This window comes from Lutra lutra, chromosome 2 (genome assembly GCF_902655055.1).
Source record: "Lutra lutra chromosome 2, mLutLut1.2, whole genome shotgun sequence".
In the NCBI taxonomy this organism is placed as follows: Eukaryota; Metazoa; Chordata; class Mammalia; order Carnivora; family Mustelidae; genus Lutra; species Lutra lutra.
The window spans coordinates 17,470,475-17,491,237 of NC_062279.1; the positions used below are offsets into that span (position 1 = coordinate 17,470,475).

A 20,763-nucleotide genomic window follows, 5' to 3' on the forward strand; every position below is an offset into this window, starting at 1 on the left:
CGGAAACACATAACCTGACCACGTTTTTAGATTTTACGTTGGTTTCAACCTCTCTAACCCTTGCCTTTCTCTCCGAACCTCTCTGAGCCGCAGACGAACCACAACAAGGTTGCGTCATCTCAGTCCCACCCACGGCACCCTGCGCCCCGCTCCTGGACCCGCCCCCAGCGGAAGCGTCCTGCCCTTGGCCCGCCCCCAGCCGCTCTAAGCCCCAGGGGCGGGGCCTGCAGCGTCCCCTCGTCCACTCGTGTTCTCCCGCGCGACGTAGTGGCAGTGACGTAACAGTCGCGCACGGACCTTCGCTGCGGCTCTGCGGACAGACTTCCCTTCGCGGCGGCGCGAGCTCCTAGCGTTGCGGTACAGCTGCGTGCGGACAGCCCTCCGCAATAGGGTTCTGGCCCTCTGGCGCCTGGGCAGCCGCCCGCTCCCTTCACCCAGAGCCATGGCCGCAGCGGGTGGGCCGGAAGCTACTGGACGCTGCCCCCTTCTCAGCCTCCTTTTGCTTCTGCTAATCGCCGGCCCTGCTCTCGGCTGGAAAGACCCTGGTGAGTGCTGTCACCTGCCCCTTTCTGTCGCGTACACCCAGTGCTCAGAGGCCCAGCGGGCGACATTTCCGTTCGCCTCTGCTTGGGCCTTTCAGCCTTGATTCTCATTAACATCTTCTTTCCTATTCACCTGCGTCCTGCCTGACCCTTTTGCTCTTCCCAGAGGTCCTGCGGGACAAGTGGGGACTGTTGGGGAGTCGACGGGGCGGGACGACTCTGTATTCTTACGTTCCCCTTTCTCCCTTCCCTGGACTCCCGAATTTGTCTCCCTTCTTCTCGGATGAGAGTCCTCATCCCTAACATCCCCTGCTCCTCCTGCGTTGTTGTCATGACTGTCTGATGTCATTTTCGCTGCCTGTTGTCATGGCTGCCTGTTGCTATGGCGGACAGTTGCCACAGCACCGGCAGTCTTTGGTCACACTTAGTGGACAGGGATGTAAACCTTGCAGGTAGGTTAGCAGAGTCGTAGACTGCACTACTTACGTGAGCAGAACCCATGCTTCTTATTCTGACCGCTACAGTGAATTTCATCACGTTACGTCAGCTTTTCTTGTTTCTCACTGCGCACTAGAATTTTAAAAACATTTTATTATTATTTTTTGTATGCGATGGTACATGATAAATGATTTCGGGAGAAAAGATTTTTTTTAATTACTATGTTATTAGAATTTTCTAAAGAATTTTTATGGGATAAACAGTATTCTCTGTAATTAATATATGTATGTATACACAAACATACAGGTTTCCATTTAATGATGCATGTTGTTAAATTGGAATGATGTAAGAAATGACTTTTAAATAGTTAAAACATTTTTTATTGGGAGGATGAAGATGTTAAGGCATGAAAAGCATCAATATTGCATTTATGACTTGGGTGATAGGAAATGCCCATGTTTCTTAAGCAACAGATTTACTTCTGTAATATCCTATTTTATTCCTAAATGCTGAAATGAGAGAGAAGGTGCTGTTTGCAAATACTTGACTTTGAGCAACTGATTTGATGTGGATGTTTTATTAGTAATAAAAGCCAAGTTGGATTTAAATGTCATTTATTGATGTATTCCTAGAAAGTTGTATCTAAAGAGGACACTTTGATCAGAATTATAATTTAAAAACTGAATTGAAACATTAGTTGAACCATCAATTCTTTTCTTTCTTTCTTTCTTTTTTTTTTTTTGAAAACTTATTTGGGAGGGAGTGTGTGTGCTCTGGTGATCGCATGTTCAGGGGGAGGAGCAGAGGGAGAGAGAGGGGGAGAGAATCTTAAGCTGACTGCTGCTGAGCAGGGGGCCCAACCTGAGGCTCTGTCCCACCACAGTGAGATCATGACCTGAGCTGAAATCAAGAGTCCTACACTTAAACAGCTGAGCGACCCAGGTGCCCAGAACCCTCAATTCTTAATTAAAAAAAAAAAAAAAAAGTTTACAGATGAAGAGTCAGGGGAATTTAAAAAAAAGGAACCAAATTTAAATGAATGGTGAACCGCATCTTGCTGATCTTAGTCTCTCTACTCTATAAACTATTGTTCTGGAACAAAAAGCACCAAAATATTTTGCAGAGCAAACACAATTGATTTTTATAAATTCTACTTTACCTTAAATTTACTTTGAGGAACTATTCTATGAAAGTATTTTCTTTTCTTTTTTTTTTTTTCTATGAAAGTATTTTATTGGGTTAAGTTTTATCAAGCCTTATAATAAAACAATAATCACTCCCTATTTTTTTTTTTTTTAACTTTGGATACACTTACTTTGTCTTTAACAGAGTGATAATTTGTCTGGAAAAAGTTTGGTACCAGTTCTAAAGAGATTACCTGACTTTTTAAAATTCTTTATGGAATTGTTTTATATTTAAGTCACTTTTCTGGGTGTTGGGAAAATAACAGTGAACAAAAGTGAGCATCTTGCCTCCACAGAGTTTATATATACTAAAGAGAAATAGACAAGACACAAATTGGTAAGTAGCATGTCATCGGGAAAAGTGGTATGGGCAATGATAACACAGGGGAAGGAAGACAAGGTATACAGGCAGAAGCGGGACTTTCAAAATACACATTGGAAAGGGAAGAAATCACATTTGATCAGAAACCTGAGGGGAGACAGGGGTAAGTGACTTGCTGTGACTTGTATTTTAAAGGCTCCTTCTGTCCTCTCTGTGGAGAACAGACTGTAGAGGTCCAGGGAAGCAGGGAGGCCAGTGAATGAGTTTTCAGAAATTTTAGGCCTTCAGCCCACATAGAATTAAGTTTTAGATTGGTGTAGATGGATTTTCTTCTAGCCTCATAGTTAATTATGTTGGTGTCATTTATTAAATAAGGCACTCTTTTTTTTTGCTAAATTAAAAAGTCGTCTTTTTTAAGTTTTTTTTTGTTTGTTTGTTTTTTTTATTTGAGAGGGAGTGCATGTGCACACACACACACGTGTGCGCATACACACACACACGGGCACTGGAAGGGGCAAAGGGAAGAGGGAGAGAGAGAATCTCAAGCTGACTCCAGCTGAGCCTGGAGCCCCAGTTGGAGCTCAGTGTGGGGCTTGATCCCATCACCTAGAGATCATGACCCGAGCTGAAATTAAGAGTTGGACGCTCATCTGATCGAGCCACCCAGGTGCCCCAGAAAGTCCACTTTATCTTCTGTTGGATTCCAACATATAGCTGGATTTATTTCTGGCTTTCTTTTGTTTCATAGCTCCTTGCCTATTAGGCAGAGAGGCAGGCAGAGAGAGAGGAGGAAGCAGGCTCCCTGCTGAGCAGAGAGCCGGATGCGGGGCTTGATCCCAGGACCCTGGGACCATGACCCGAGCCGAAGGCAGAGGCTTTAACCCACTGAGCCACCCAGGCGCCCAGCCCTTTTTTTTTTTTTAATTAAAAAATTAAATTCAAGTTAGTTAATATAGCATATTATTAGTTTCAGGAGTAGAATTTAGTGGTTCATCAGTTGCATATAACATCCAATGCTCATTACATCAAGTGACCTTCTTAATGCCCATCTCTCAGGTACCCCTCCCCCCCCCCTTTGCCTATTTCTGTTCTAATTCCATACTATCTTGATTATAGTTATTTTATGGTAAGTTTTATTGTCTGGTAAAGCAATTCTTTTTCAAAAAATTTTTGGCTATTTATAGACATTAGTTTTTCCACGGGACCTTTAACATAATTTCTTCCTGGTTCTAAAAGTCCTAGTTTGGTTCCTGGTGGGAAATGCATTATATTTATTTAGGTTTTATTATATATGTATTTTTAAAATATAGATCACATATGATCCTAAGTTTATTTCCAGGTATTTTATGTATGTTTTCATGTTATTTGAGATAGGCTACTTTCATTTTTAATTGGTTATTACGGGTATAGAAAAAAATCTGTTGACCTTTGGTAATTTATAGAATATCTAGCTGTTTTATCAAATTCTCTTATTATACCATGGTTGTCTTTTGGGAAGTTCTCTTGGATTTTGTAGGTCCAGAAACTCTAAATGAAATGTTATTTCTTCTGTTTGTACCAAGTGCTAGAGATACTACTGGAGGATTACTCAGAAGCCATTGTCTAACTTCTTCTCCTTGTCTGCTTCTGTGTAGATACTGGGAAAGCCAAATACTTATTTTACTAGAATTACTGGATCATAAGTCATTCCAGTCAATCTACCAGAGGAATTCTGGGAAAGATTTTTTAAATTTTTATATATCTTTATATATTCCTGTTTTCTTTCAACTCTGTGTTTAAGGTTGAAATATGTCAATGTAATTTTAGGCATCATGACAGACCATCATTAAATCCTTCAACATGCCCCCTCTTTAAAAAGGAACTTTCCCCACAAGATAAAAATAATATTACCCCTGATAAAATGTATCTAAATTTCTTAATATCAACTAATTATCCATTCCATATTCAGATATCACAATTCTCCCTTGAAATGTCTACACTAGTTAGTTCAAAACCAGACCCAGTCCAGGTGTGTATTCTCCCTTAAGTCTTCTTTTTTTTTTTTTAAAGATTTTATTTATTTATTTGACAGAGAGGGATCACAAGCAGGCAGAGAGGCAGGTAGAGAGAGAGGAGGAAGCAGGCTCCCCGCTGAGCAGAGAGCCCGATGCGGGGCTCGATCCCAGGACCCTGAGATCATGACCCGAGCCGAAGGCAGCGGCTTAACCCACTGAGCCACCCAGGCGCCCCGTCCCTTAAGTCTTCTTAAGTGTAGAACAAACAGGGACACATGGGTGGCTTAGTCAGTTGGGCATCTGCCTTCAGCTTGGGTCATGATCCTGGGATCGAGTCCCGCATTGGGTTCTCTGGTCAGTGGGGAGTCTGCTTCTCCCAATGCCTGTGCCACTGCTTGTGCACTCTTCCTCTCTGACAAATAAATGAATAAAGTATTTAGAAAATATATAGAATAAACAGTCCTTCTTTTTATGCTGCTGCTTTGCTGAAAGGATTGGGCCAGTTATCCTTAAGAGTATCCTACCTTCTGGATTCTGTTTTCTCATGGTGTTTTAGCTTGCTTTTTTTCTTCCCTGTTTTTCTCATAGAGTGGATGTTAAATCCAAAGGATTGATAAAATTCATGTTAAATACTTTTCAGGGTTACATCATAGTAGGTGTAATACCAATTTGTTCTACCATTACTGATGCTAAGATTAACTAGTAGATTAAAAGTGGCTTTATAAACTTTATAAAGTAATATTTTTCCAGAAAGCACTCTGTGTAATGTTACTTGGCACCATGCCAATATCCAGTCTCTTAATGATTTTAAAACTAATAAATCCTTGTCTGAATCAGTGTCTTTGGCCATTATAAAATTATATTTTTTTCTAATTCTGTCATTTCTTCTGCACTTATTAGCTGTCATTCTTCAATAAAGTTGAGATTTCCATCCTGAGGCTATTATAGATTACAGTTCCTGGTAGAAAAACAGAATAAAAATTTAATTTTTAATCTTTAATTACCAATTTTCAGAGTAAGGAGGTAGGTAGCAACTTTTAGTGACAAATGAGTTTTTGGCATTCTCTTGGAGTATCATTATGGACTCTAGATTTTCACAGGTTAACATAATTTGATAAATTACAGTCTTTATCTTGCTGGTCACTCTTTTTCTTTTGGTGTCTTAGGAAAAATTCTCCATACCAGGATCATAAATATTCAGTTGTGCTTTCTTCTGGTATTTTTTTCTTTGTTGTACGTTTTATGGTATGTTTTAGCTGTCATGGATTAATTTTTGTACATGGTGTATGATGATCAATTTTTCTAATCTTCTGCCAATATTATACTGTTTATGCTACTATAGGTTTAATATATTTTGATATATGTATTCCAAATTTAATTTCTTTGTTGTTACTGGTTTTCAGCTGCCTTTTCATTATTGATTTTATATATTAGTATATTTTTTATGTTCTGTTTCTAGTTTTATTGCATTTTGGGGAGAATGCGCTGATAAATCTGAGCTTAGTTTCATTTATTAAGTTCTTTTTTTGGTAAATAAGTATAAATATGATCTGTATCTGCTGATATGAGGGAATGTCCACGATGTATAATAAAGTGGAGAAACCATATGAAGAATAATGTAGATTGTATATTTCAGTTTTTTATAACAATAAACTAAAAAAATCTAAAACAAGTCCTGAATCTGTGTCTGGATAAGCAAGAAAAAGGTACTTACCAGGTTGTTAATTTGGGTTATCACAGAAATGTGAAATTGGAGGAAGAGTGGGTTTCACTATTAAACAAAATTATGAAATATATATAGATGAATAAATAAAACATACATGAATAGTTTAAAGAAGAATAAAACAAATATCAATGTAGCCCCATTCACTTAAGAGAAGGAACTTTAGAAGAATTCTGCCTGTTCCTTTCTAAGCACATTTCCTTTCCCAGAGGTAGCTACTTAACTGATTTTTGAATGAATAATTTTTTTAGTCCAGTTTTTTGACCCATGTATGTGGTAAAACACTGAAAATTTTTGAAAAACTGACTAGCTGTTTTCTTAGTAGTGTAAAAAAAAGTCTCTGGCTTCAAGTTTCCTGAGACTTTAAGTGCCCCTTCTGGGGAAATGACTGGGGAAAGACAGGAAAATAGGACTCGCTGTAATTAGGGCATCTGTTGAAAGCTCTAGGGGTCTAGTATCGAACATCCGGCAGAAACCTGGTCAGAAAGAGTAGGTTGCTCTTTATCTTTTGCTTCTAAGGTGGGCAGGGTCTCTCTGTTGCACTCAGGAATAGGTTAAAGCCAGAATGCTTCTGTGGGGGTGACATGAGTGTCCTCAGCTGACCCAGGTAGCAGGACATGGGGGAAAGAGGAGGAAAGTCCATGAGCTCAAGGTCAAGACCGCTAAAATACAGCTAAAAACCAAAGCCAGGTTCACCTGGACATTCTCTCCTTAGGTTTAAAAAAGATGGTATGGTAGCAGCAGGGAATTTCACTGGTAGCCCTTTTGACCAGTACTCTTGCAGTGTGGACTTGTTACCCTCTGTCTGACGCATGGCTGCATCCTGCTATCTTCACTTATCGTTCTCGGGATTCCCTTTGTCCCTCTGTATGCTACTACTCTTTGTTTAGACCTCTGGTTTTTATGTCTTTCTCTTTGCTTTGTTTTTTTCTCTTGGTGGCAAATATCCTTCATTATGTTACTGAGAATGGATACCTGGGATGTAAGTATTTTGAAACCTTTCAGATGTCTGAAAAATCTACTGTCTTGGCTTGAGTGACAGTCTAGAATTCTCCACCCACTTACTGTGAAAGTATTTCCTATGACAAGCGTTTTATTAGGATGACTTTCTATGTTTGACAATATATTTACTACCTGTTCATCTGTGTTCCTCTTGTTTTAGACAGAATATTGTTGCGGGACGTAAAAGCTCTTACCCTCCACCATGACCGCTATACCACCTCTCGTAGGCTGGATCCAATCCCACAACTGAAATGTGTTGGAGGCACAGCTGGATGTGATTCTTATACCCCAAAAGTCATACAGTGTCAGAACAAAGGTTGGGATGGGTATGATGTACAGGTAATACTCGTTATGTTGATGACAGTTTAACTGGGATTTTTATTCAATGAAGTGTTTATTGGGATATTATTCAGTATTTTGGGGTAAGACGTATAGAAAATCTCAAGTTAAATATGTAAATATAAATTGGTGATTGATTTTCTGAAAGAACATCCTCCAAAAGAAATGAACTAATTTTAAAGCCTGGAAACATTCATTGTAATTTTCTAATAAGACATTAGTAAATTTTCAAAACTTTGTAAACTTGGGGGTAGGGGTAGAGGCTCTCTGCTGATTATTATTTTACTGTCATTCCTCAAAGAATACCAGCCTACCCTAACATGTTAAATAATGTTAACATGATCAGGAATTGTAGGCTGTTAGGAATGTAAAATGGTGCAGCTGCTTTGGAAAACTGCCTGGCAGTTCCCCAGAAGGTTAAACACAGTGTTACTAGATGCCCCAGTCATTCCATTAGTAGGTATATACCCAAGAGAATTAAAAATATATGTCCATACAAAAATTTGTACATAAATGGTTGTAGCTGCATTATTTATAATAGCCAAATGTCCATTATTGATGAATGAATAAACAAAATGTGGTATATCCATACAGTGGAATATTCTGCCATATAGAAGAACAGATACATCCTCAACATGTGTGAAAACATTATGCTAAGTCAGAGAAGCCAGTCACATATTGTATGATTGCATTTACATGAAATGTCCGGGATAGGGAAATCCATAAAGACAGACTGGTAGTTGCCCAGGGTTGGGAGATTTGGGAGGAAGTGAGTGACTGCTAATGGATGTGAGATTTCTTTTTGGGGCGATGAAGATATGCTAAAATTGATGGTGGTGATGGTTGCACAACTGTAAATATACTAAAAACCATCGAAATGGGTGGAATGCATGATAGGTGAATCATATTTCAATAAAGCTGTCATAAAAAATAAAATAGCATATCTGAAATTTGGAAGAGGAAGATAATTGAACAAAAACGTCACAGAAACACAGAAAAACAAATCAGATCTATTTTAGCTTGTGTCTCTTTAAATGCTGTTAAAGGAGCATATTACCTATTTTGCTCAAAATATAGTTATGGAATTTAAACTAACCTGGGACTTTTTTTTTTTTTAAGGCAAGTATAACTGTCCGCATTTATGGAGAGAAATAGACACAGGAATGTTAAGAAACTTGCTCACCTTTCATAGATGATAGATAGCAAATTTGGATCTGTGTTCTTTTTTTTTTTAAATTTTTAATTTTTTAAATTTCAGTGTACCAGAGTTCATTGTTTATGCACTACACCCATTGCTCCATGCAATATGTGCCCTCCATAATACCCACCACCAGGCTCACCCAACTTCCTACCTCCCACCCCTTCAGAACCCTCAGATTGTTTGGGGAGATGAACCATGAGAGACTATGGGCTCTGATAAACTGGGACTTTTTTAAAGAAAGATTTTATTTATTTGAGAGAGTGAGGGAGAGCATGAGCAGGTGGGGGGAGTAGACTTTTTATTTAAGGTGGAAATTTTTGAGGCTAGCATGAACTTTTTGCATTTTCCTAAATAGCTCAAAAAATTTTTAAGAGATGGGGTGCCGGGCTGGCTCAGTTGGTGGAACATGTGATTATTGATCTTTGGTTTTTGAGTTCAGGCCCCGGCTGGGTGTAGAGATTACTTAAAAAAAAATTCTTTTAAGAGAATTACTTATAGGATTAGGCTTTGGAAAGTTGGTCCATAGTATTGTAAAATTTGTGCAGAAAGTTTTTCTCAGAAAGTTGTGTACTATCTCTGGTGCTCTATGTAGTTACCAGATACTCCTATATGATGCTGACTTTTGAGCCTTAACTTTAAAAAAAAAAAGCACTCTATTTTTATTATTTATTTATTTATTTAAAATATTTTATTTATTTATTTGTCAGAGGGAGAGCACCGGCACAGGGAGGGCAGAGGCAGAAGGAGAAGCAGGCTCCCTGCTGAGCAGTGAGCCCACTGCGGGACTCGATCCCAGAGCCCTGGGATTATGACCTGAATTGAAGGCAGATGCTTAACCAACTGAGCTACCCAGGTGTCCTTATTATTTATTTATTTTTGAAAGATATTTTTTAGAGAGAGAAAGAGTGAGCACACGGGGTCACGGGGGTGGGCGGTAGGGCAGAGAGAGAGAGAGTCTTAAGCGGACTCTTTGCTGAGTGCAGAGCCTGTGGTGGGGCTCCATCTCACTAGCTGGAGATCACGACCTGAGGTGAAAGCAAGAGTTGGTTGCTTAACTGACTGCGCCACCTCAGTGTCCCCCAAACCTCTATTTTTAAAACATCTTGAATAACAGTGGGAGAAAGTTGACATTTAAAAATTTTGTTTTACATTTACGATTGAGGGATATTTAATATGTACAAAAGAATTACTTACATGGAGGGGTGCCTGGGTGGCTCAGCGGGTTAAAGCCTCTGCCTTCAGCTCGGGTCATGATCCCAGCATCCTGGGATCGAGCCCCACATCGGGCTCTCTGCTCAGCAGGAAGCCTGCTTCCTCCTCTTTGTCTCTCTCTCTCTCTCTGCCTGCCTCTCTGCCTACTTGTGATCTCTGTCTGTCAAATAAATAAAAAAATAAAATCTTTAAAAAAAAAAAGAATTACTTACATGGATATGTAAGGAATAAGGAATAGTAATAAAACAAACACTAGCTTTGAGGTCCCTAGGTTACCTTCCCCCCAACACAGAAATACTCATTGTTTTGAAGTTTGTTTATTACCCCCTGACTTCATTTTGCAGTTTTATGACAGCTGTATAGCCCAAATAGTACATATTAAATGAAAAAAAAATTTTGATTCTAATAACCTATTTCTGTTTTTCTTCACAGTGGGAATGTAAGACTGATTTAGATATTGCATATAAATTTGGAAAAACTGTGGTGAGCTGTGAAGGCTATGAATCCTCTGAAGACCAGTATGTACTAAGAGGTTCCTGTGGCTTGGAGTATAACTTAGATTACACAGAACTTGGCCTGAAGAAATTGAGAGAGTCTGGAAAAAACCACGGCTTTAGCTCTTTCTCTGATTATTACAACAAACTGTACTCCCCAGACTCTAGTGGCATCAGTGGATTGATTACCATCGTAGTACTACTTGCTATTGCTTTTGGAGTTTATAAAGTATTCCTTAGTGATGGTCAGGATTCTCCTCCGCCATATTCTGAGTATCCTCCAAATTCCCATCGTTACCAGAGATTCACCAACTCAGCAGGACCCCCTCCTGCAGGCTTTAAATCGGAATTCACAGGTATGTTTCCCTAATGGCAATAAATAGGGTATGTGCCAGGTAGTGAATCTTGTGCTGGTTTCTGAAATAGAAAGTGGTCAGATTGGGAAACCAAAGAAGATTTGTCTTCTCATCTTATATTTTACTTTTTCAACTTCTTTACCTCTTATTCTGTGTAAGGGTAATTGTGATGATTAATTTAAGGTGGCATGATTAAATTATAAATCATCTTAATCAGAAAAACTTGATCAGGTTTGGTAATAAGCATTTACCTTGAACTCTGTCTCATACCATATATAAAATTTATTCATTAAATATTCTAGATCTCAGGATAAAAGGTAAAATAGGTTTCCAGAAAACATAGGAAAATGTGTCATGATCATGCAATTGGTAAAAATTTCTTAGAATATAAAAAGTTCCAGCCATAAAGAAAGGATGGATAAATTTGACTTTATTTAAATTAAGAATGTTTAGCCATCAAAAGACCACATTAACAGAGTGGAAAGGCAAGCCACAGACTGGGAGAAAATATTTGTAAAATGCTATTTCCAACATAGGGTGTGTATCTAGAATATGTATATGTGCTGCCCAAGCAAGGCCTAGACTATGTAAAGAATTTACCCACAAATCTGAGGGAAGACACACAACCCAGTTTTTAAAATGGACACAGACTTGAAAGCAATTTTATAATAGAAGATACCCTGATGTCCAGTAACAATATGAAAATGTACCTGGCCTCATTAGTTTTCAGGAAATTGCAAATTAAAACCATGCTGAGTTCATTATTAACCACTGTATGTATAACCACCATAATGGCTAACATTGAAAAGAGGTGCCTGGGTGGCTCTACAGGGGTGCCTGGGTGGCTAAGTCATTAAGTGTCTGCCTTCAGCTCGTCATGATCCCAGGGTCCTGGGATCAAGCCCTGCATCGGGCTCTCTACTCAGTGGGAAGCCTGCTGCTCCCTCTCCCACTTCCCTGCTTGTGTTCCCTCTCTTGCTGTGTCTCTGTCTGTCAAATAAATAAATAAAATATTTAAAGAAAAAAAAAAAGAGTACCAAGTAAAGGTAAGGATGTAGTCAACTGCAACTTGATGGTAGGAGTAAAAAAACGTTTTCGAAAACTGTCACTGCCTCCCCATGACACAGCAGTTTCATTCCTCAATACATACCTAAGAGAAATGCATGCATTTATATACAAAAATAAATACACAGAATATTTTTAGAGTTTTATTTGTAACAGTAAAAAACTGGAAATAGAATGTACATAAACATAAGAATGGGACAAATTGTGATTTTTTTTTCACACAATGTAATACTATAGATCAGTTCAAAAAAACAAAACCAAAAACTGATATAATGCAATAATGGGGATTGACTCTCACTAACACATGATGTGCCAGACACGGAAGAGTACCTATTGTATGGTTACGTTTATGCAAAGTTCAGGAATGCATAAAACTAAAGTATAGTGAGAGAAGTCGGGGTAATGCTTATCTCTGATGCGGGTGGGTATCTACTGGGAGTCGTCATGAGGGAGCCTTCTGGGGGCTAGAAGTGTTTTATTGATGTGCAAATGGGTACCTGTGTACAGATTTATTATGTTGTTCATGTGAGATTAGCACGCTTTCCTTTATGTGTGCTGTACATCAACTAAAAAAAATTTTCTCTGAGGGTGCCTGGGTGGCTCAGTTGGTTAAGTGACTGCCTTCATCTCAGGTCATGATCCTGGAGTTCCGGGATCGAATCCCGCATTGGGCTCCCAGTTCCTTGGGGAGTCTGCTTCTCCCTCTAACCTTCTCCTCTCTCATTGTCTCTCTCTCAAATAAATAAATAAAATATTTTTAAAAAATTTTCTCTGCGCGGAAGATACTTTTTTGGTCTCTAAGATCTGACTTCCCAATTACTAGAAATATCTGGCTGCTGCTTCCACTTGGATTCCTCCATTACACACAAGCGCAGCTGTCACCTGAAGCCCTTACAGAAGTTCGTAGCCCATAGGAAGGAGGTCATCTGCTGGTAGCTGATCCTCCTCCGAGCAAATGTGACTTTATAGGAGGGAACTGCCCCCCTTCAAAAATAAATCCCTTTTGTTCATGTCTGTGGGAAAGGTGCTCCTTAGTTATAAATCAGTATTTTATGAATACACTTTTTAAAAAAGGATTTATTTCAGAGAGAGAGCATGCTCATCTGTGCCTGTGGGGGGAGAGAGGTAGAGGGAGAGAGAGAGGGAACTTCAAGTAGACTCCCTGCTGAATGGGGAGCCTGATGTGGGGTTTAATCCTGCAACGCTGAGATCATGACCTGAGCCGAAATCAAGAGTCGGATGGACACTCATCCTACTGAGCCACCCAGGTGCCCCCCCGCCCCACTTTTTTTTAGTATAAATGCCGAAGTATTAGTACTAAATAGAACAAATGAAACAATTGAAATGCCATGTTAATTTTGGTTTTGTGGGCTATGTTTTAAGTGAGGACACATAATCATTTTTATTTCTAGGACCGCATGATGCAGCTTCTGGTTTCGGCAGTGCTTTCACGGGACAGCGAGGATATGACAATTCAGGACCAGGGTTCTGGACTGGCTTGGGAACTGGAGGAATATTAGGATATTTGTTTGGCAGCAATAGGTAGGCTTTGATCTCACTTGCCTTTTAATTCCACTTTTCTTTAGAGCAGCTTTGTTCGGTTTGCAATTTGCCTGGATTTGGTTTTGTTAAGGAAAATAAATTATGGTGACGTTACCCTATTAAATCAGATTCTCTGCTATATGGGCTTCCATTAATATTGTATATGTTGTTTTCTTTCATTGTGGTTCTTCTTCCAGTGTCCTCCTTATAGAGATCATGAGATAGGAAAAATACTGTTTATTTAACACCTGAGAAAACGAGAAGACAGGAAAGAACATGGCATTTGAGGAATAGTTAGCAGTCTGGTTTGGTGGGAGAATGATAGAGAAGCAAGGCTGAAAGGGGCTTGGTACCAGATTTTGGGATACTTTCATGTTATTGGTAGTTTAATTTTAGATTTTATCTGAGTGTGAATTCTGGAAGAAAGAGTCTCTTCTTCCTGTCACTCTGTTCCCCCCATGACCGTCACTATATAATAGCAGAAATACAAAATAGTATTTATTTCATGTCATACCAGAGCACTGAGGAAAAACGCTTGATAAAGGTATTGTTTAGTGAGAGTATAGGAATAGGAGGATATTTAAAAGTCACAAGAAAAGTGCCTGATATGCTTTTATATCTTAATAGAGCAGCAACACCCTTCTCAGACTCGTGGTACTACCCGTCTCCTTCGTACTCCAGCACATGGAATAGCCGTGCTTACTCACCCCTTCGTGGAGCCTCAGGTAGCTATTCGGCACATTCAAGCTCAGAGACAAGAACCAGAACAGCATCAGGTAAGACTGAAAACGGAGAAGTTCCTATTATGTAGCAGTGAAGAATAGAAATCGTTTTAGAACTTAAGAAGATAGTACTTACTATATATTAGCAGTCATAATTTTATTTGTCATAGTCATCAGAAATATTAATAGCAAAATTAACATTAAAATATAGTTCAAAATCATTCTTTCCTCTTACTTCTAAACATTCTTTAAATATCAAACAGGGATTTGGGTTAGACTCACCTCTACCACTAACCAGGGTTTTACCTTAAACCTTCCTGAACATTGGTTTCCACATTGTGTTTAATTCTGTGACCTCTAGGCTGCTTTTAAGCTTATCTAAAATGGAATTTTCTAGGTGGAAGTTTGAACTTTTAAAATTCAGCAAAACTCACTAAATAACTCAGTAACTACCTGTACTTGAAATAATTGTCAAAAATATGGTGGTCATGTTTATTGCTATTGTTAAGAGGAAATTTTGTAAAAAGCAAAGATAATATATAAGAAATTAGAAAATAACTATTTGTTTTAAAATATCCAGCTAATTAGCAAGGGATGGGGAAGCATGGGTAATGAAGTAGTAATAGATTGCTGTGGGTTGGATTCGTCTTTCACCGGGGGGAGTTATGGAACAGAGATTAATTCTTGATATTGATAGAAGACTTGTATAAATATGTTTTGAAGTGTGAGAGTGAATTTCTCACAGTATGGTGTGAGTATAAATTGACACAATCACTTTGAAAGACTGTTTGGTATTACACCATCGCTTTGAAAGACTGGTATTACCAACTAAAATAAAGCATAGACTCAAGACCCAGCAGTTTCCCTTTCAGATATATAGCAGCAGAAATGCATACACTTGTGCACTGAAAGATAAGTCTGAAAACGTTCATGGCATCTTTATTCCTAATAGCCTCCAACTGGAAAAATGCCTGTATCCAGCAGCAGTAAGTGAGATGAATAATTGAGTTATGGCCATACAGTGGAAAGCTGTGCAACACGGAGGGAGAATAAACCGCTGTACACAATAATGTGGGTAGATCGACCAAATATAAAAAGAAAAGAAAGAAGTCAGACACAAAGGAATAGATATAAATATGATTACAACATTCTTATTTTTATAAAAACTAGCAAAGCTAACCTATGGTGTTAGATGTAAGGTAGTGGTTACTTTTTGGGAGGAAGAGGAGTGGTAGTGATTGGGAGGATATATAAAAATATAGCAGTGTAGGACATAACACAAGCAGAAAACTCAGTGGAAACAAAAGTTGTAAAAAAAAAACCACCCATAAATATCAACAGAAATCTTTGGGACTTACATGAAAAAAATTATTAAACATTACCAAATAACCTAAAGAAAAACCTGAAAAAAATTGAGTTTTCAAATGGGAACACTTGTCATCTTGTAAATTTGCAAGTGTGTGTGTGTGTGTGTGTGTGTGTGTAGTGTGGGAGTCGGGGGCGGGGTGTTGACTTTACTACATAACATTTACTGTTGAAAGCCTGAAACTTGCCCCCTGTAGGATTTCTGTCGCCGCTGGGATTGTGATAGGTAGCAGGGCATGGCTGGCTCCATTGGCCTCTGCTTTTTGGCTTAGACTTTGACTTTTGCCCATATCACATTGGTCCCACCATAGAACACGTATTCTTTGGCTTCCTGACTACAAGTGATTTGCAAGCAGCATGTCTGAGTCTAGTCAGCTTGATGGCTGGGTGACCGGGAGGGCTGTTGTGGGTGGCGAAGCACTGTCTTCCTCCCTCCTTCCCTTGGGTCTCTTTATTCATCTGTCACAATAAATGTGTTCCTGTTGTAGTTTTATAAGCTATGCCAGTGCATTTTTAAAAACCAATATAAATTGTACTCTTCTCATTTTAGGATATGGTGGTACCAGAAGACGATAAGAGAGTAGAAAGTTGAAGTCAAACACTGGATGCAAAATCTGATTTTTCATCACTTTCTTAGGAAAAAAAAAAGTGCTACCTGCTAATGACTGGGGAAGGGGAAAATGTAAAAGTTGTGTGGTTTTTGGTCCTGTATTGCTTTTTTGTGCTCTATTACTTGAGACTAACAGTTGATATATGAGAAAATGCTTCTGTAGAGAATTGTTAGTGTAACATGCAGTTAGGTTTTACAGTTTCTGAAAGTGATGACAACTGTGGAAAGCTGAAAATGTATTGATTTTTTAAACTTGTGACATCATTAAGAGTGAAGGCTAGATTTATGACTATTAGGCACTGAGTACAGAAAATGTCAGTCTTACATGGTTTTAGTCGATGAGTCATTACCTTATAAAAATGATAATAATCTATTTGATATTTGCTCTGTGGTGTTTACTGTTCTTCAAACATTTAAACCAAGCTTCCGACTACCAGTTATACTTATCTGTATGTTCTGATCACTTTTGAGCTCAGGAGCTTTGAATCCTTCTGTGGTAGTGGGCTTCAATTAAGTAAGAATGACCATTTTTTTAAAAGTAGAGAATGAGCATCTAGAAGGTTGTTGCGAATGATTGTGCTGACAAAGATGGCTTGAAACCTCCATATTCATTTCTTAAGAAGTAAAGTTTAAATGCTTCAGCAAAGGTTTTTACTAGCAAAAGCATGCAGTTCTCTGTGGGATCTCCAGTGTTGTTGTAGCAGTCTGTTTCTATCTTACATTAAAATGACGGGAAAAATAAAAACAAGCAAGAGGTTTCATTGTTATTCTTTCTGCCACCCTTGACGCAAATTGGTTACTTTTTTTTGACCCTTTTTCTCAAAGGAAAAGGGGTTCATGCGGAAGCTCTGTCTCCCTAATTTCCCATGGTAGTCTTGCCTTAGCTACCAGTCCCTCGGTAAATGTTTTCAAAAAAGTAATTCAGAAATGGTTTGGAAGGAAGCCTCTGCTGAAAAATGGCTTAAAAAAAAAAAAAAAGAAATCTCCCAAGTCTCTGAACTGTCAAAGATTGCATCATCTGTCTTAGTTAAGCTCTACAACCAGAGAGTCTCATTTTACCTTTTAGGAATTATTTAAAAACAAACATTTGTTTATTCTTTAAAATGTGATTTGGGGACTAGTTGAAGGAATATTGTGAACACAACTGCCCTTTCCTCCCATAAGTAAAACTTGGTAGAAATCTTAATTTATGTCACAGAGAAAACAGTTTTTCTTTAAGTACGTTGCATTAAATCCTTACTCATTTCTCCTTAGTAAAAGGAGATGGAATAAAAGAAAATGCTGTTTATTTCCTTTTCCCCTATTTGCTTAGTGTTTTGGGTTTTAATTTACTTTCTGCTACCGGAGTTGATAATCTTGAACTGAGTATGTTTTACTTGGAGAGCAAAGTAAAAAAAAGAAAGTTAATTTAAAACTGCTATAGATTGTGCCAGTGATAGTGATCTGCATATAAAATTTGCTGTTCTTTTTTTTTAATGAAGTGATTTTTTTTTTTAATTGAAGTATAGTTGCCATACAATGTTAACATTTTTCCAAGTCTGATTTCTGCTTTTGGATGCATTATTTCAGGTCATTGGAATTTTAATAAAATAATGAGTGAATATAGAGTTGACTAAACTAGTGGCTTTAGATCACTCTCAGGAGCACTAGGGGTGTTCTCTGAGGCTCTTTCAAAGACTGCCTGGAGGGAAGGAAGGGAAAGGAACTGGGGGTGTGGGGCTCAAGAAACCCCACCCCCCACTCATCCTCCTTTATTTTGTATGTTTACATTTCCTCGTTGTTTGTGGGAGAGATCTGAGGTATCACCTTCAAAATCTAAGACTCAGAATGAAAGACAGTACAACTGGGTCTCATTTGTGGGGTGAGGGCCCCCAGTAGGAGATGGCATCAAGGGAAAGCAGGTCCTGAAGTTGGGAGCTTGGTGGGCCTGGTTGCAGGTGTGAAAAGGTGGAAGGAGAGGTGAGGGGGGCTTTAGAGTTTCACTCAGATTGAGGGTTCAGCAGAACTTCAGAAATTAGGATGGGATTGCTGGTAATTTAACCAGTTAGGTGTGTTTCTGTAGTTTGGTGACTGCTTCTCTCTGAAGCTCCTTGATCTCTTGGATTCTGACCCCTGGCTCAAGTTTATCCGTGTTATTTATGTTTTTCCATAACACATTGTACGCACTTTTACTGTTGCACTTAGTACATTTCACTGTAACTATTTAAGTGTAGATCTTTCTTACAACTCTGAGCTCCTTAGGGAAGGAGGCCAAATATTACTTCTTCCTGCCCCTTGCAGCTATGGCATGGTCATGTGACTAAATTCTGTCAATATTTCTGCTAGATATTCTCTCCAGGTCTATGGAGACAATGGCACAAAGACCTCAGGACAGTTAAGAGATTATTCCCAGCAGTGTTAGAGTAGTCAAAGATTTAGGGGAGGTATTGGTGAGCATCTGGTGGTACTTCCTAAGGAGACACATTAACTGGATGATTGCTGTGGTGTGTGTTGGCTGGGTTGTGTGTTGTCTGGATACCCATGCCTGAAAACCTGTCCCTTCCTAAGCCTGGTTTTCCAGCCTTCCCATTGGTTCTTTGAGCTGTTTAATACAAATATTAATAAATTCCTTTTCTGCCCAATTTAGTAGAGTCATTTTCTGTTGTCTGCTACTAAGATACCTTTTATGTATGATGAATCTCCAAAGATTCTTTATTTGTAAGCAACAGATACTGGCTAATTGTAATAAAACCTTGTGTAATAAAACCTCCTGGTTGACTCCCAACACCTTTCCTCCCTGTTGATTTGTTCTCTAAACCAGTGGTTTTCAACCTTGAAGGAGCATCAGAATCACTAGAGGGCTTTAAATACAGATTGCTTGGCCCTACCTACAGAGTTTCTAATTTAGCAGCTCTAATGGTCAGTTTTATGTGTCACCTTGGTCAGTTAATAATTATTAAACATTTTTCAAGGTGTAGCTGTGAAGATACTTCTAGATGTGCTTAATATGTACATTCACTTGATTTTAAGTAAAGGAGATTATCCTTGGTGATCTGGGTGGGCCTGATCCAATCAGGTGAAAGTCCATGGGAACAGAACTAAAATTTATTAGAAGGAGGATTTTGCTTGTGGATAGCAGCTTCAGCTCTAGAGATGACATCTGCCCTTCCTGATGGTAATTACCCTCTGGACTTTGGACTTGCTTAACTAGCCCTAACAATCGTGTAAACCAGTTCCTTCAAATAAATCTCTCCATATACGTCTGCTACTGGTTCTGTTTCTCTGATTGAACCCTGTCTGACACAGATTTTTGTAGCAGAAGAGATTCTAAAGAAACAGAATCTTAAGGATGAGTTTTTAATACTGGTTCTGGGTTTTCTGGATTATTTCTTCTAATCTGATTAAACTGAAAGACAGTAATGACTATTTCCAGTGGTAAAGAAGACATTGGTAGTTCATGGTGTACTGCAGTGATGGAGATACAGAGTAACACATTTTGGTAACTTGAAAAGCAAGATTCTGGATGACTGTGCATATGACTTAGAACTTTTTATGTTTTTATTTAAATATTATTTAACATAGAGTATAATATTGGTTTCTGGAGTAGAATTCAGTGATTCATCACTTACAACACCCAGTGCTCATCACAAGTGCCCTCTTTTTAATAGCCATTACCCATCTAGCCCATCCCACCACCCACCTCACTTCATCAGCCCTCCATGGTTCCCTGTCTTTAAGAGTCTCTTATGGTTTCCCTCTTTTCTTCTCCCCCTCTTCCTGTATGTTCATCTGTTTTCTTTCTTAAATTCCATAATAACTGAGATCATATGGTATTTGTCTTTTTCTGACTGACTGACTTCACGTAGTATAGTACATGTACTTCAGTGCCATGTAGTACTTTTTAGTTCTATCCACATTGTTGTCAATGGCAAGACTTCATTTTTTGATTGCTGAGTAATATTCCATTGTATGTATGTGTGCGTATATATACACATGTATAACATTTTAAAAATTACTTATTTTCGAAAGCATAAGTGGGTGGAGGAACAGAGGGAGAGGGACAAGCAGACTACCCGTGGAGCACAGAGAGCCCAATATGGGGCCAATCCCATGACCCTGAAGTAATGACCTGAGCCAAAATCAAGAGTCAGATGATAAACTGACTGAGCCACCCAGGTATCCCCAATATACTACATCTTTATCCATTCTTCAGTCAATGAATGTTTGCACTCTTTCCATAGTTTGGCTATTGTTCTTAATGCTGCTGTTCTTAATGCTATAAACATTGGGGTGCATGTACCCCTTCACATCTGACCTTAGTACATTTTAGTCAAACAAGGAGTGTAATGGGAATGGCTGGTTGCTCCTAACTGAGCTGCACAAAGTTGAAAAAAGGATGAGTTCAGTGCTTCAAATTCCCAGCTAAAGCTTCATAGTAATGACCTGAAAGCTTTTTATACTTTCTCTGAAAGAAGCCCTTACCTCCTTAGCCATAGGACTGAGACTTCTGAAAACCAAACCCAGAGTCTCATCCCACAAGTGGCTGAATTACAACACAAATCAATTCCCAACCTTAAGCAGTGTCTACTGTTAAAGTGAGGGCACTAAATGGGAAAGAATGGGGACTTAAAAAGTGGAGTAGGGGCATATAGGAAGGTCCCAGTAAAGCTCAG

General features: G+C 38.8%; 1 protein-coding gene across 1 annotated transcript; it reads left to right on the forward strand.

The window, feature by feature from the left end:
- Positions 1-262: 262 nt before the first annotated feature.
- Positions 263-16,859, forward strand: SARAF (store-operated calcium entry associated regulatory factor). Its single transcript, XM_047715556.1, has 6 exons — positions 263-545; positions 7,366-7,544; positions 10,390-10,807; positions 13,285-13,414; positions 14,042-14,190; positions 16,052-16,859. The coding sequence occupies exons 1-6, from the start codon at positions 443-445 to the stop codon at positions 16,075-16,077; spliced, it is 1,005 nt and encodes a 334-aa protein (XP_047571512.1). The 5' UTR covers positions 263-442; the 3' UTR covers positions 16,078-16,859.
- The last annotated feature ends 3,904 nt before the right edge of the window (positions 16,860-20,763 follow it).